The 16,755-nt window shown below is 46.8% G+C and overlaps 1 protein-coding gene and 2 non-coding genes across 3 annotated transcripts; all 3 read left to right on the forward strand.

Moving 5' to 3' along the window:
* Positions 1-1,164: 1,164 nt before the first annotated feature.
* Positions 1,165-5,818, forward strand: RPL37 (ribosomal protein L37). Its single transcript, XM_069745911.1, has 4 exons — positions 1,165-1,303; positions 3,106-3,241; positions 4,557-4,641; positions 5,653-5,818. Exons 1-4 carry the CDS (start codon positions 1,301-1,303, stop codon positions 5,720-5,722), a joined length of 294 nt encoding a protein of 97 aa, XP_069602012.1. The 5' UTR covers positions 1,165-1,300; the 3' UTR covers positions 5,723-5,818.
* Positions 2,950-3,026, forward strand: LOC138660521 (small nucleolar RNA SNORD72). The gene has a single exon (XR_011317909.1). It is a non-coding gene; the product is annotated as a small nucleolar RNA SNORD72 (small nucleolar RNA).
* Positions 5,506-5,582, forward strand: LOC138660522 (small nucleolar RNA SNORD72). Its single transcript, XR_011317910.1, has one exon. It is a non-coding gene; the product is annotated as a small nucleolar RNA SNORD72 (small nucleolar RNA).
* Positions 5,819-16,755: the final 10,937 nt, after the last annotated feature.

The following is a 16,755-nucleotide window of genomic DNA, read 5'->3' on the forward strand; positions in this document are numbered from 1 at the left end:
AAAAGAATTTTTTTGTGAAAAAAAAGTACTTTTTCATTTTTACGGATCAATTTGTGAAGCACCTGGGGGTTCAAAGTGCTCACTATGCATCTAGATAAGTTCCTTGGGGAGTCTAGTTTCCAAAATGGGGTCACTTGTGGGGGAGCTCCAATTTTTAGGCACACGGGGGCTCTCCAAACGTGACATGGTGTCCGCTAAAGAGTGGAGCTAATTTTTGATTCAAAAAGTCAAATGGCGCTCCTTCCCTTCCAAGCCCTGCCGTGCGCCCAAACAGTGGTTTACCCCCACATATGAGGTATCAGCGTACTCAGGACAAATTGGACAACAACTTTCGTGGCTCAGTTTCTCCTTTTACCATTGGGAAAATAAAAAAATTGTTGCTAAAAGATAATTTTTGTGACTAAAAAGTTAAATGTTCATTTTTTCCTTCCATGTTGCTTCTGCTGCTGTGAAGCACCTGAAGGGTTAATAAACTTCTTGAATGTGGTTTTGTGCACCTTGAGGGGTGCAGTTTTTAGAATGGTGTCACTTTTGGGTATTTTCAGCCATATAGACCCCTCAAACTGACTTCAAATGTGAGGTGGTCCCTAAAAAAAATGGTTTTGTAAATTTTGTTGTAAAAATGAGAAATCGCTGGTCAAATTTTAACCCTTATAACTTCCTAACAAAAAAAAATTTTGTTTCCAAAATTGTGCTGATGTAAAGTAGATGTTTGGGAAATGTTATTTATTAACTATTTTGTGTCACATAACTCTCTGGTTTAACAGAATAAAAATTCAAAATGTGAAAATTGCGAAATTTTCAAAATTTTCGCCAAATTTCCGTTTTTATCACAAATAAACACAGAATTTATTGACCTAAATTTACCACTAACATGAAGCCCAATATGTCACGAAAAAACAATCTCAGAACCGCTAGGATCCGTTGAAGCGTTCCTGAGTTATTACCTCATAAAGGGACACTGGTCAGAATTGCAAAAAACGGCAAGGTCTTTAAGGTCAAAATAGGCTGGGTCATGAAGGGGTTAGTATTGTAGTTCGAAGCATTTTTTTTTTACCATAACTGTGTTTACTTTAGGTAAATGCAGTAGTAAATCACAAGGGAGAGATGAAGGAAATAACACTGTATCTGTCAAATATTATTTATGAGGAATTTTGGTCATTTTGCCCTTTTCAAAGATGGCGCGGAGTGAACATGGCCGTGACGTCACATCCGCCGCGCTGGCCCGGAAGTACTTGCTGGTGATGTAGCGGAAGTCTTTCCCTAGTTCCGGTCTCTATCGTATCGGCCGCTGGGGAAGATGGTGAGTGTCATGGTGTCTCTGCTGCGGAATCCGCCCGCATCTGCCGCCATCCTGTCATGTCGGGGCGCCGTGCCGCCTGCGGTGGGGAGAGATGGAGGCGGCTGAGCGGGATGGCCCGTTATTGGTGCTGATGGCGGCGTTATGGCCGGATAGTGCGGAGGCCCCGGAGCCGCTGTGTCCCGGTGCAGCCTGCGGCCACTGCTGTGGACTCTGCACCGTATTCTCCAGCCCTCCCCGGGTGTAAGACCTCTGCTTCCTGTCAGGGAATGGTCACACTCAGCGGCTCCGGGCCTGACCACGTCTGCTGCACTGGTGACCAGAGCGGCCCCAGGTCTGTGTGTGGGGGTCTCTTGGGACGGCAGGTGTGTGTTTGTGTTCCTGTGGTGGCAGGTCTATGTGTGAGGGGGACCTCAGCCTGCAGGTCTGTTTATTTGGGGGGGATCTCGGGGGTGGCAGGTCTGTTTATTTGGGGGGGAATCTCCGGGGTGGCAGGTCTGTTTGTGTGTTGGGGGGGATCTCCGGGGTGGCAGGTCTGTTTGTGTGTTGGGGGGGATCTCCGGGGTGGCAGGTCTGTTTGTGTGTTGGGGGGGATCTCCGGGGTGGCAGGTCTGTTTGTGTGTTGGGGGGGATCTCCGGGGTGGCAGGTCTGTTTGTGTGTTGGGGGGGATCTCCGGGGTGGCAGGTCTGTTTGTGTGTTGGGGGGGATCTCGGGGGTGGCAGGTCTGTTTGTGTGTTGGGGGGATCTCGGGGGTGGCAGGTCTGTTTGTGTGTTGGGGGGATCTCGGGGGTGGCAGGTCTGTTTGTGTGTTGGGGGGGGATCTCCGGGGTGGCAGGTCTGTTTGTGTGTTGGGGGGATCTCGGGGGTGGCAGGTCTGTTTGTGTGTTGGGGGGATCTCGGGGGTGGCAGGTCTGTTTGTGTGTTGGGGGGGATCTCGGGGGTGGCAGGTCTGTTTGTGTGTTGGGGGGGATCTCGGGGGTGGCAGGTCTGTTTGTGTGTTGGGGGGGATCTCGGGGGTGGCAGGTCTGTTTGTGTGTTGGGGGGGATCTCGGGGGTGGCAGGTCTGTTTGTGTGTTGGGGGGATCTCAGGGGTGGCAGGTCTGTTTGTGTGTTGGGGGGGATCTCGAGGGTGGCAGGTCTGTTTGTGTGTTGGGGGTCCCTCGGGCGGCAGGTCTGTGTGTGTTGGGGGGTCCATGGTGCGGCAGGTGTGTGGTAGGGGGTACCCCGTGGTGCCAGCTCTGTTAGGGGGGTGCCCCTTGCTATCGTTGTCCCAGAGTGTTAACCTTTTATTGTTCTGTCGGTAGAGCTGTATCGGGGCTTGTTTTTTAGCGTTATGAGCTGTGTTTTTATTGTCTGCTTAGGGGTAATTGTGACTTTTCTGATCCCTTTTATCCTGGTATTTTTGGGGAATGGAAGTGACTAAACGTCTGGTCTGGTGGGTTGGCCTGGTGATGGGAGCCCGGACTCCTGAGCTTGGCCTGACTGAGCGCAGACGATCTGCAGCACAAGTCTCTGGTCATTGCCGTTTGTTAGACGTTTTCGGTCAGACTTACGAATGTGAACCAGATTCTTTCTATTCACTGACCGTAGAGATCACGGGGATGCATTTCCGTTTTCATGTACCAGTCGGGCGTCCATCCATCTTGAGCATTTATCAATGATGTTCTAACATAAATGTCTGAACATATGACATCCAGTGATTTCGCTTTGTTACTGAGATGAATGCTGTTCTCTCGTCGGTCGCTTGTTTCCTCTTGTTTCAGCCGTCTTACAATATACATGTTTTTGTTTTTTTAATATATAGACGAAGGGAACATCGTCATTCGGAAAGCGTCGCAATAAGACGCACACTCTGTGCCGTCGCTGCGGGTCCAAGGCCTACCATCTGCAGAAATCCACCTGTGGAAAGTGTGGATACCCAGCCAAGCGCAAGAGAAAGTGTAAGTTCTTCCCCACTGATCCCGGCCTTGTCTTAGCTGCAGCGTCCTATCCTCCTGTAATGTAGAGGTGTCCTTATAGAACTTGTCCACTAGTTGGACAACTTCTTGTCAGACTCCTCACTTGCCTGATAAAATAATAAAGCCTATACTCGCCTCTCATGCCGGTGTTGTGACACAAACATCACTGTTCCGCCTTCGGACAAATCGAACATGAAGAGGAAGTCCAGGATGAGCTGCAGCCCGCGCTTCCTCTTCATGATCGATTTGTCCGAAGGTGGAACAGTGATGTTTGTGTCACAACACCGGCATGAGAGGCGAGTATAGGCTTTATTATTTTATGGGGGCCAAACACTTTGATCAAGAAGGAATTGTCCTGGTAGTGGACAGCCCCTTTAATTTCAGGACGTGTTCTGCATCTGCTGCACTTTTAGTGTCACATGGGCGTGCTGGTCGTTTTGGCGGCTGTGTGATTCCAAAAGTAAGAACAAGTTGAATATTCTGCTTGCAGAAGTAAAGATTAGAAAAAGGGGTTAATAAAAGACCCGAAAACACCGCCCATATGACCCAAAAAAGGACCTGCCAAATTCAGGTGACAGGTTCCCGTTAATGAAGAACTGTCCTGTAGATGGCAACCGTAACAAAAAGCATTTTCCTAACATCCCTCCACTCCAAATGCCAGCCCTAAAGGGGTTTTTTTCCCCGCTGGCCGCGAAATTGACTTGCCGTTAATTCGCTTTCCTCCCTAGTTAATGCGTGCGCAAAGCAATCTTGCCTTGCGCACGCGCAGTATGTTTTGCCCAACTGCGGGCAAAGCCGAAAACCATTAGTGCACATGCGCCGGCGCACTATGTCCCGTAAGTAGTTTGCTGTGTTCCGGGACATAGTGTGCCGGCGCATGCGCAATAATGGTTTTTGGCTTTGCCCGCAGTTAAGCAAAAACATACTGCGCGTGCGCAAGGCAAGATTGCTTTGCGCACGCGTTAACTAGGGAGGAAAGCGAATCAACGGCAAGTCAATTTCGCGACCAGCGGGAAAAAAAGGGGTTAATAAAAGACCAGAAAACACCGCCCATGTGACCCAAAAAAGGACCGCCAAATTCAGGTGGCCGGTTCCCTTTAATGTACCATATCATGTTTGCTCCTTATTTGTGAGGATGAGGGGGGAATTTAAGGTGCCAGTAATCTTCCCGTCTAGGTGGTCCATAGCTGAGGGTCCTGTCCTTTGCCCTCCCGCTTTATACAAACTGTCGCTTCTGGCACAAATCGTATCCCATGATCTTTTCTCATCTTTCATTATTATTTATTTATTTTTTTAGACAACTGGAGTGCCAAGGCGAAGAGACGCAACACCACCGGCACTGGCCGCATGCGACATCTGAAAGTTGTGAACCGCAGATTCAAGTGAGTCAATGAGCAAAGCGCATGTGCAGAAGAGCCGCCATGTCCTCTGCTATTGTCTTATTCCAGGTAGAGTTGAGTGAATTTGCTCGGGTCCCTGCTGATTCCGTAAGCTATAGCGCTTACCAAATAAGCTGCAGAGGGAACCCGGATACCTGGAGCGCTCCCAATAACCAGCTGTCCGGCTCTGCAGCTGCATGTGTCGCGGCTGAGTGACAGGCACAACACATGCATGGAGAGCCTGTTTGTTGGGGGTCTCCATGAATGCGTCGTAAGCGCTATAGCTTGTCGAATAAGCAGGGACCCAAGCAAATTCGCCCATCTCTAATTCCAGGGGTCTCCACTTTGGATACTTATATTTTGAGGGAAAAGGACGTGTAGATTACCCGGGAGATGGGTTCATTGGTAGTGATACCTGGTGATTGACCATGGATGTATTTACCATAATTTATAATGCTGCTCCTGATCGCCCGCTCTGCTGAAATGTCCTGTTGCCCTAATTTGCCATTTACCAGGCGCAAGGGCCCCCGTGAGCCACCAGCTACAGTATAAGGTGTTGTGCACATGTTCAGTATTTGCAGCAGAAGTGTCTACTACAAATACTGTTGTGGGCAAGAAAAACTGTAAAATCCCTGCGTTTTGATGCAGTATTTTGTGGTTTCCCAATTATTAAAATGGGTGAGAAGTGCTGTAAAAACGCTGGCAGATATTAAACTGAGTCTGATTCTGAGATCACTGTAGTATGATAAATCCGGGACTCGTCTTCCACATCGGGATCTGCTCTATGGATAGACGGGGGTCTTGCGAGTTGGGGACCCCCTCTAGAATAGCCATACGAATGTCGGGTCTTCTCGGTGTCGGTGTCAGTGCTTATCTATGATGTGTCACAGTAAATGTCTGAACATATGACATCTAATGATTTTCCTTTACACCTGAGATAAGCGGCTCCAGCCTCCGCTTCTCAGCCATCTGACCGTTCTTCTCTGACCATTTTCCTATTTCCTTTCTTTACAGAAATGGATTCCGTGAAGGCACAACACCTAAACCCAAGAGGGCCGCAGTGGCGGCTTCAAGCTCATCTTAAGGACAGAAATTTGTTATAATAAATGTGGCGAAAAAAACAAACATCTGCCCACTTGTACGTAACCGTCGTGGTTTGTTTATTACAAGTTTTCTGACACTTTTGGTCGCTCTCTGGTTTTTCTGTCTTCTCGGAGCAGATCGTTGGATATGATTTCGATGGGAGTTTTATTCCTAGGCTGAGAATATCTGGTAATACTCAGCTGTATCCGATACGTTCAGGGGGTATGTGCATGACCGTGATCTGTCCGGGTGGATGCAAAGGACCGTTTAGGTCCCTCTCTCTGAGATCTCGCACAGTTGTTCTCACGAGTTACACAGTAAGGTGATGACATTGTGATAGCCGGGCTGTCAATTTGCATGCGGTGCCACCAGGTATGATGGTGCCTGTGCGAGGTGTCAGCGGAGGTAAGGAGGTCTCTGAAAAAGTGATCAGGCCAAGGCCGGAGATCAGCAAGTGCATGACAAGCACCTTCCTTGACTGCTCACCTTTATAAACATCCGCCGCTGGATTTGTAGAAAAGGAAGGTACGGACACTTGTGATTATAAAGATATGGACGGCGTCAACATTTCAGATGTGTCCTACAGGTGACGCTTTGGGTCTAAAAAAAAAACTGTCGACCGGTTCTCTTTAAAGCGGATTTCACATATTGATGCAACAACTCTCACAATATCGCTGCTTACCATTCCAGGTAGCAGATGGTTCACACTTGTGTCTTAAAGATACACCAAAATTTATTAAGATCGTAATCCAAAAAAAAAAATAACCGCAATCGAACTCAAATTCCACCCAAAATAAAGCAAATCTGAAGATTTCTCAGCAGCTTCTGGACAGAGATCTGGTGAAAGTGCAGGCAATGGTGCAAAATTAACTCTGTAGTGATAGTAATGGGCGTCCTAGGGCGGAAGTCTAAGCACAGGCGCAGCACAAACATTTTTATTTTACTCAATTTAAAATAATTTAATAAAAATAAAAAAAATCAATTTTTTCCTTCCTCTCCAGCTGTGAGGTTCTGCTGCTACCCACTGGTTTTTCTTGACACCACTGCAGCCCATAACTGGTCTCTGCTATAAGCTACAGTGGTTACCGGCTGTAGTTTTGAATTCACCATGTCTGTATTTCTCAATATACAGACCAGGATTTGTAATGCAGAAAACAAAATAAAACCCTGTGGGCAAACGATGAAGTCACTGGACAAGGTCTTCATATCGAGGAACATTTTACTGGCGCTGAAGATACGGCTCGTACATAGTTTGGTGGTATCTCTCGTAACATAAGGATGCGCACCTAAACCCTACCTGGCGGCTATTAGGACAGATTGATCCCACTGTTCTTCCTCAGTTTCCAGGGCTGACTGTCCATATTTCTCACTTTGCAAAAATATGGAAACGCCAGGAATCCATCCCGTGTGCATGAAGCCTGGGCCGAGGCAGTAGAGCTAGTACTGCGGTACACATTTGTATCACTAGGGGGCAGGTAAAGCCGTACTTGCATACACCTGACCGAGTGCATCTCTAATGGCCTTATAGTATAGTCTCGCCATACAACCAGGGTGCACCGGCTGCACTTCTAAATAATAATTCTTCTTTTAGCCTCTTGAATCCAAAACCCACTTCACAAAAAGTGCAGAATTTGGCAAATGTTACTATAAATTGCTGCAGCCATAGAAGAGACGGTGCGGGATGTTCACTTCTATGAGAAATGCTGAGGTCGGGGCTCCGTGTATCCATCATGTTCTCCCCTACATGTCTGTATGGACCTAGTGCACTGGGCACAGTCATGGGGGGCAGATATGAGTCTTCCCCCAAACTGTTCCGCTGAAGCTACAATTGTCCACAATGTCTCGGGCTGAAGATTTCCCATCACTGGAACTAAAGGGCGGAGGCCTGATAGTAAGCAAAGTAATGACCAATTCATGTACAATATGAGACCAGCGTGAACCTGCAAAGAGTGAATCATTAAATGGGAAATGGCAAGGAAAAAAAAAATGAACAGATCAACCCCAAAGCAGGGACAAATACATAAATGATGTGAACCAACCAGATCTGGAAAAGAGGTGGACGTATAGCCGCACATGGCTTCATCAGGAGCTCGAAACAGGTGTGTCAGGAAGAAGATAAGGAAATAAAGCATGAAATGGAAGGAAACTAAAGAGAATCATGAGTAAGACTTTAGAGAATTGTACCTGCACCCTGGAGCCGCGGGATCCCTGCTGACGTCATAACTCGGCGACCTTTGTACATATCGTAGGGAGGATAGCATTATCCTCCACCAAAATTGCATTTACCAAATCCAGACTCATCCAGAAGGCGCAAGATAGAGAAGTGCGATCCGTCACTGCACAGGACACATCTCCTCCAGAGTCCAGTGGTGGCGGCTTTACACCACTCCAGCTGATGCTCGACATCGTGCTTGGTGATATATGGCTGCATGCAGCTGCTCGGCCATAAAGATCCCATATAAGAGATTCATGTGCCTGCCATCCAGCGGCCACAGACTACTGACCTTGCCGGTGTAACCGAGACGTGGTCCTCTGGACTCTTCAGCACTTGGGGACTCAGTTTCTCAGTCTTCTGAGAAATCTCCCTTTATCATGGTTTATGGTAAAGAGCCTCGTCTTCCACTGCTTACGGGATAGGTACTAATTCAGACACTACAGGTTTAGAGCTACAGTAGGTACTAATTCAGACACTGTAGGTTTAGAGCTACAGTAGGTACTAATTCAGACACTACAGGTTTAGAGCTACAGTAGGTACTAATTCAGACACTACAGGTTTAGAGCTACAGTAGGTACTAATTTAGACACTGCAGGTTTAGGGATAGGTACTGATTCAGACACTGCAGGTTTAGGGATAGGTACTGATTCAGACACTGCAGGTTTAGGGATAGGTACTGATTCAGACACTGCAGGTTTAGGGATAGGTACTGATTCAGACACTGCAGGTTTAGGGATACAGTTATATGAAAAAGTTTGGGCACCCCTATTAATCTTCAGCTAAATGTTTTATAAAAATTGTTTTTTTTGCAACAGCTATTTCAGTTTCATATATCTAATAACTGTTGGACATAGTAATGTTTCTGCCTTGAAATGAGGTTTATTGTACTAACAGAAAATGTGCAATCTGCATTCATACTAAATTTGACAGGTGCATAAGTATGGGCGCCCCACCAGAAAAGTGACATTAATATTTACTAGATCCTCCTTTTGCAAAAATAACAGCCTCTAGTCGCTTCCTGTAGCTTTTAATGAGTTCCTGGATGAAGGTATTTTTGACCATTCCTCTTTACAAAACAATTCCAGTTCAGTTAAAGGGACACTGTCACCTGAATTTGGAGGGAACAATCTTCAGCCATGGAGGCGGGGTTTGGGGGTTTTTGATTCACCCTTTCCTTACCCGCTGGCTGCATGCTGGCTGCAATATTGGATTGAAGTTCATTCTGTCCTCCGTAGTACATGCCTGCACAAGGTGCAATCTTGCCTTGCGCAGGCATGTACTATGGAGGACAGAGAATGAACTTCAATCCAATATTGCAGCCAGCATGCAGCCAGCGAGTAAGGAAATGGGTGAATCAAAAAGCCCAAAACCCCGCCTCCATGGCTGAAGATTGTTCCCTCCAAATTCAGGTGACAGTGTCCCTTTTAAGTTTGATGGTCGCCGAGCATGGACAGCCCTCTTCAAATGATCCCACAGATGTTCAATGATATTCAGGTCTGGGGACTGGGATGGCCATTCCAGAACAGTGTAATTGTTCCTCTGCATGAATGCCTGAGTAGATTTGGAGCGGTGTTTTGGATCATTGTCTTGCTGAAAGATCCATCCCCTGTGTAACTTCAACTTTGTCACTGATTCATGAACATTATTGTCAAGAATCTGCTGATACTGAGAGGAATCCATGCGTCCCTCAACTTTAACAAGATTCCCAGTGCCGGCATTGGCCACACAGCCCCAAAGCATGATGGAACCTCCACCAAATTTTACTGTGGGTAGCAAGTGTTTTACTTGGAATGTTGTGTTTCTCTAGTAACCACCACGACAGCACACCTGGAGGATGTTACCCCTTTCCTAATAGGGACAGGAAATGACAAGAGGTTAAATAACCCCTCCCTCATCCTCCCCCTCAGTGTTTTTTCCTGTCCCTACTAGGGATGAAGAGGTCATCCCAGGTGTGCTGTGCCGGCAGCGGTCACCAGGGGGAAAGCGATTCTATGCCGGGCAGCTGGGGAGCAGACTTACCTCTCTTCCCCGAGCGCTGCTCCCGTCTCTCCGGACTCGGGACTTCCGCCACCAGTCCGCACCGTCAAGGCAAGGTCTGGGCGGCATTCTTCGGCTGGAGGCCTCTCTGAGCTCTCCAGCCCCTCTCCTCCTCCAGCGCTGTGCGCGCAATGAGGGCTTCCGGTCTGAAGCCGGCGGCAGGAAGTGACGTCAGACGCCGGCCGGCTTCGGTACTCAGGAAGCTCCTTTGCGTTCCACGCTGGAACGCATGTCAGCGTGGATTTCGGCGGTTTCTCCCCCCACATCCGGACATTGGAGGAGGAGGTCCTCTCACAGGAGGACAGGTGCTGTGTCCGGTCGCCTATTTAAGAGCCCCGGACAAGAAGACGTCTCAGGTAAGACCACGGTGTGGTGAAAATCATGGAGACGTCTGCCTCTCGCTCTGCTATTGCAGATCCCAGCACCATCCCGGCCCCAGTAAGTAATCTGGCCCTGGGTGTCCACTCCCTGATGCGGGTTGCAATCTTATGATTCCTTCTCCCCCTTTTTTTCAGGGGGACAAGGAACCCGCATCAGGAAGCAGATCCAAAGCGGCACGAAAATGTGCTGTCTGTGCAAAGAAACTGTCCTCTTCATATAAGAAGACATTATGCAAAGAATGCACAGAAAAAGTGGTCAGAGAAGAGCAGCCATCTCTAATGGAAGAGATTAAAGGCTTGATCCAGCACGAGATCAGAAGCTCTCTGGCCACACTCTCCCAGCCCACACCCTCCCCCAGTACTCCTCCGGAAGCTAAGAGAAGGAAGCTTAATCCAGAGGATGAGAGGCATGAGGAATCTCAGGAGGAGATGTCGGACGAACATCCAGAGGAAGGTGAAATATCCTTAAACTCAGAGGCTTCTCAGCAGGAGAGATACTACTTCTCCAGTGACATAGAAGAACTCCTTACAGCAGTGAGGAAGACTATGGAGATTGAAGAAGAGAAAACAGCTCAATCAGTACAAGATGAGATGTTCGGGGGTCTTCGTTCTAAGAAAAAACAAGTATTTCCCATCCACAGAAACATCCGTGATTTAGTTCTAGAAGAATGGGAGACTCCGGAAAAGAGGTTGACCACCCCGGCAGAAATTAAGGAACGTTTTCCGGTAGATGACGAAACTGCTTCATGCTGGTCGGAGATTCCTAAAGTAGATATCCAGATCGCTAGGGTAGCTAAGAAAACCACGCTACCATTTGAAGATGCCTCCCAGTTGAAGGACCCTCTGGAGCGTAAAATGGACGGGCTGCTAAGAAAGTCTTGGGAGACATCTGCATCTTTACTTAATATCAATTCGGTGTCTACCTGTGTAGCCAGATCAAGGCACCGCTGGCTGGGTCAATTAGAGGAACACCTGTCCTCAGGCACTCCCAGGGAGGAGATCCTGGCCTCTCTACCTATCTTCCAGAAAGCGACAGGATTTCTAGCGGATGCCTCAGCTGAGTCCGTGAGGGTGGCAGCAAGGTCATCAGGATTATCAAATTCTGTAAGACGGGCACTCTGGCTGAAATCATGGTCTGGAGACATGACCTCAAAGATGAGGCTCTGTTCGATTCCCTTTAAGGGGAATTATATGTTTGGGCCGGCCCTGGATGATCTACTGGAGAAAGCTTCAGATAAAAAGAAGACATTGCCAGAACCTAGAAACCCTAGGAAAAGACCCTTTCGCTCTCAACAAGAGCATACTCCTCAATACAGAGGCAAGGGTAAAACAGGGCGCTGGAGTTACCCAAAAGGAGGGAGAGACAGAAATCTCTTTCTTTCCCAGCCTCAAAACCAGAGAAAACAATGACGCCACCAGGGTAGGGGGTCGTATTTCAAACTTCCTCCCATACTGGCAAGCAATCTGCTCAGACCAATGGACGTTAACATCAGTCAGAGATGGAATAAAAATAGAGTTGATATCATATCCTCAAAAGATGTCAAGAACAACATCTTTAGCTACACCAAAGCTACAGTCCATATTGATAGCGGGAGTACAAGATCTTCTACTCAACAAAGTAATCTCCTCAGTCCCGGAAGACGAGAAGAACAAAGGACATTATTCAAATTTGTTTCTAATAAAGAAACCAAACGGATCCCATCGAATAATAATCAACCTAAAACCTCTGAATCAACATGTCGCCTACAGAAGGTTCAAGATGGAATCGGTAAGGTCCACAGTACCCCTCATAGGACAAAATTTCGTCATGGCGACGATAGATCTACAGGACGCGTATTACCACGTCCCAATCCATCCAGCTTATCGAAAATTCCTAAGATTTGCAGTCGCCAGGGGAAAAGACGTAGACCATTTCCAATTCGATGTCCTGCCATTCGGGCTATCCTCCGCCCCGAGGATATTCACGAAGATCATGTCCGAAGTAATGGCCTACATCAGAGGTCAACGAATATGCATATTTCCATACCTCGACGACCTACTGATAGTGGCCCCCTCAGTTCCCACTCTTCAGGAACACCTTCAGAAGGTAGTCCAGATCCTATCGTCCCTAGGCTGGATAGTGAACCACAAGAAATCGGAGATGGTTCCATCAACAACAAAGGTCTTTCTAGGGGTCCTACTAGATTCTCGCAGCCAGACATCTTTTTTACCAGATCAAAAACGGACCTTGCTTACAGCAAAGATCAGAACATTGAAGGACAAGAAGATAACTTCTCTAAGATGGGCCATGTCGGTTCTCGGGACCATGACGTCGTGCATCCAGATGGTGTCATGGGCACAAGCCCACACCAGAGTACTCCAGACTTATATTCTGTCAAATTGGGACGGATCCCCAGATTCTCTGGACAGAAAGATCAGGATACCACCGCACGTAAAGTCATCCTTGACGTGGTGGCTACAAAAGGAAAACCTACTGAAGGGAATTTCCTGGTCGCAGGATCCAGCAATCTCTATAACAGTAGATGCCAGCGAAAAAGGTTGGGGAGCTACGGTAGCCCAACACATATTTCAAGGGAGCTGGCCAAGCGAGATAAGTCAACGATCCTCAAACTTCAGAGAATTAAAGGCTGTAGAGGAAATCCTCAAAGCAGCGGTAACGCTTGTACAGAATTCCCATATCAAGATCTACTCGGACAACATGACAACAGTTGCCCATCTTCGTCATCAGGGAAGTACAAGACACGAGGATCTAAAGGCCATATCAGCCAGAATATTTTCCTGGGCCGAAGAACATGTTCTCTCTCTTTCTGCCCTGCACATAAGAGGGGAAATAAATGTACAGGCCGACTTCCTGAGCAGAGAAAAGATCCATCCCGGAGAATGGGGTCTAGACCCAGAGACTTTTCAGTTTTTGGTCAGGAAGTGGGGTCAGCCGGAAGTGGACCTGTTTGCGAACGCCCAGAACACAAAAGTGGATCAATTTTTTTCTCTAGATCCAACCGATCCGGGGCTAGGAGTAGACGCATTGGCCCAACCATGGACATTCTCTCTGGCCTACGCGTTTCCTCCATTACCAATTCTACCAAAGGTCCTACAGAAGATAAGGACAGAAAGAGTCAGTGTAATCTTAGTAGCTCCATTCTGGCCCAAAAGAAGTTGGTTTGGGTCCCTCATCAGCCTAAAAGTAGATGGACCAATAGCACTACCTCCGATCAAGAACCTCCTCTATCAGGGGCCAATACTTCATCCAGACCCCGAAAGATTACACCTGAATGCCTGGCTTCTGAATTCTCAATTCTGAGAACCAGAGGGCTATCAAAGAAGGTCATTAGTACGCTACAGAAAAGCCGGAAGACCGTTACCAATTCCATTTATCAGAAAATATGGAAGACCTATATATCATGGAGTGCTCCTGAACGGCCCAACCCAGATAGGCCGAACTTAGCCCGAATCCTTGATTTTCTACAGGATGGATTAGAAAAAGGTCTCAAACCCAGCACCCTCAAGGTACAGGTGTCGGCACTAAGCTCGTATTTCGACCAACCTCTATCCGAACACAGATGGATAAGAAGGTTTATGACGGCAGCATCCCGCATATCTCCAAGATCCATTAATATAGTCCCGTCTTGGGACCTCAATATAGTTCTGAAGGGACTTACACTTCCACCTTTTGAACCCTTGTCATCAATACCAATGGATAGACTCGCCTGGAAAACCACCTTCCTGATAGCTATAACGACAGCCAGGAGAGTAGGTGAACTACAGGCCCTGTCGATCAATGAACCTTACATGAGGATTCTACAAGATAGGCTTATTCTGCGATTGGATCCATCATTTCTTCCAAAAGTCGTCTCTGACTTTCATAAGTCACAGGAGATAATTCTCCCTTCCTTTTATCAAGAACCAAAAAATGAAGAGGAACAACAGTTCCATACTTTAGACGTTCGAAGAACGGTACTTTATTACCTTCAGATCTCAGATAAAATTAGGAAGGATCAAAATTTACTTATCCATCTTCATGGGCAGAATAAGGGAAAGAAGACTTCCAAATCTACAATTGCCAATTGGATCAAGAGAGCAATCTTGGAGGCCTATCAGATCCAAGGCCTTCCACCGCCAGAGAAATTCACAGCTCACTCTACCAGAGCAACAGCTGTCTCCTGGGCCGAGAAAGCCAGTGCTTCCATTGAGCAAATATGCAGAGCGGCCACGTGGTCCTCGGTCCATACATTTTCTAAACATTACAGGCTAGACCTGATGTCAAAGGAGGACTTAGCCTTTGGAGAAAAAGTCCTTGGGGCTATAGTCCCTCCCTAATAGATTACTCTTGGGTACTGCTCCAGGTGTGCTGTCGTGGTGGTTACTAGAGAAAATAGAATTATTCTTACCGTTAATTCGGTTTCTAGTAACTCACCACGACAGCAGGAGTAATCCCTCCCTATGCTTGTTATACGTTCTGAAAAGAATAAATATAATTTGAAGCATTCATTCTCCTGTGGTCCTTTATAATAACACTGAGGGGGAGGATGAGGGAGGGGTTATTTAACCTCTTGTCATTTCCTGTCCCTATTAGGAAAGGGGTAACATCCTCCAGGTGTGCTGTCGTGGTGAGTTACTAGAAACCGAATTAACGGTAAGAATAATTCTATTTTTTTGGCCGCCATGCATAACGCCTTTTTGTATGACCAAACAACTCAATCTTGGTTTCATCAGTCCACAGGAACTTCTTCCAAAAATAAATTGGCTTCTCCAAATGTGCTTTTGCATACCTCAGCCGACTCTGTTTGTGGCGTGCTTGCAGAAATGGCTTCTTTCGCATCACTCTCCCATACAGCTTCTCCTTGTGCAAAGTGCTTTGTATAGTTGACCGATGCACAGTGACACCATCTGCAGCAAGTTGATGCTGCAGCTCTCTAGAGGTGGTCGGAGGATTGTCCATGACTGATCTCGCCATTCTTCTCTGCCTTTCTGATGTTTTTCTTGGCCTGCCACTTCTGGCCTTAACAAGAACTGTACCTGTGTTCTTCCATTTCCTTACTATGTTCCTCACAGTGGAAATTGACAGGTTAAATCTCTGAGACAGCTTTTTGTATCCTTCCCCTGAACGACTATGTTGAATAATCTTTGTTTTCAGATCATTAGACAGTTGTTTTGAGGAGCCCATGATGCCACTCTTCAGAGGAGATTCAAACAGGAGAACTTGCAAGTGGCCACTTTAAGTAGCTTTTCTCATGATTGCATACACCTGGCTATGAAGTTCAAAGCTCAATGAGGTTAGAAAACCAAAAAAAGTGCTTTAGTAAGTCAGTAAAAAGTAGGTAGGAGTATTTAAAACAAGAAAATGATAAGGGTGCCCATACTTATGCACCTGTCAAATTTTGTTTGAATGCAGATTGCACATTTGCTGTTGATACAATAAACCTCATTTCAAGGCAGAAACATTACTGTGTCCAACAGTTATTAGATATATGAAACTGAAATAGCTGTTGCAAAAAAAAACAATTTTTATAAAATATTTAGCTTAAGCTTAATAGGGGTGCCCAAACTTTTTCATATAACTGTAGGTACTGATTCAGACACTGCAGGTTTACGGGATGGGTACTAATTCAGACACTGCAGGTTTACGGGATAGGTACTGATTCAGACACTGCAGGTTTAGGGACAGGTACTGATTCAGACACTGCAGGTTTAGGGACAGGTACTGAATCAGACACTGCAGGTTTAGGGATAGGTACTGATTCAGACACTGCAGGTTTAGGGACAGGTACTGATTCAGACACTGCAGATTTAGGGACAGGTACTGATTCAGACACTGCAGGTTTAGGGATAGGTACTGATTCAGACACTGCAGGTTTAGGGACAGGTACTGATTCAGACACTGCAGGTTTAGGGATAGGTACTGATTCAGACACTGCAGGTTTAGGGACAGGTACTGATTCAGACACTGCAGGTTTAGGGATAGGTACTGATTCAGACACTGCAGGTTTAGGGACAGGTACTGATTCAGACACTGCAGGTTTAGGGATAGGTACTGATTCAGACACTGCAGGTTTAGGGATAGGTACTGATTCAGACACTGCAGGTTTAGGGATAGGTACTGATTCAGACACTGCAGGTTTAGGGACAGGTACTGATTCAGACACTGCAGGTTTACGGGATAGCACAAGATACAAGGCACACGTTTAGCATTCAGGCCAAACAGGCCTAGGGAAAGGTTTGGTTACAGACATGACCTAACAACAGACTAAGCAGCTTCAACACAAGCTAGACACTCAAGTCCTAGATGTTGAACAGGCACCTCCCTATAGGAGAGGGTGCCTTAAATAACATGTCTTCCAGTTATTGGCTGTGGACATTTCAGGAGTGAACATACTACCCTTTTAAGAGGCAAGGCAGGAAGAT

Source organism: Ranitomeya imitator, chromosome 1 (assembly GCF_032444005.1).
Source record: "Ranitomeya imitator isolate aRanImi1 chromosome 1, aRanImi1.pri, whole genome shotgun sequence".
Classification (NCBI taxonomy): Eukaryota; Metazoa; Chordata; class Amphibia; order Anura; family Dendrobatidae; genus Ranitomeya; species Ranitomeya imitator.

Excerpts from the sequence above, each read along its gene's own strand:
- RPL37 (XM_069745911.1), top strand. Across the intron at positions 3,242-4,556 it reads AGCCAAGCGCAAGAGAAAGT|ACAACTGGAGTGCCAAGGCG; the intron begins GTAAGTTCTTCC and ends TTATTTTTTTAG. Across the intron at positions 4,642-5,652 it reads GTTGTGAACCGCAGATTCAA|AAATGGATTCCGTGAAGGCA; the intron begins GTGAGTCAATGA and ends CTTTCTTTACAG.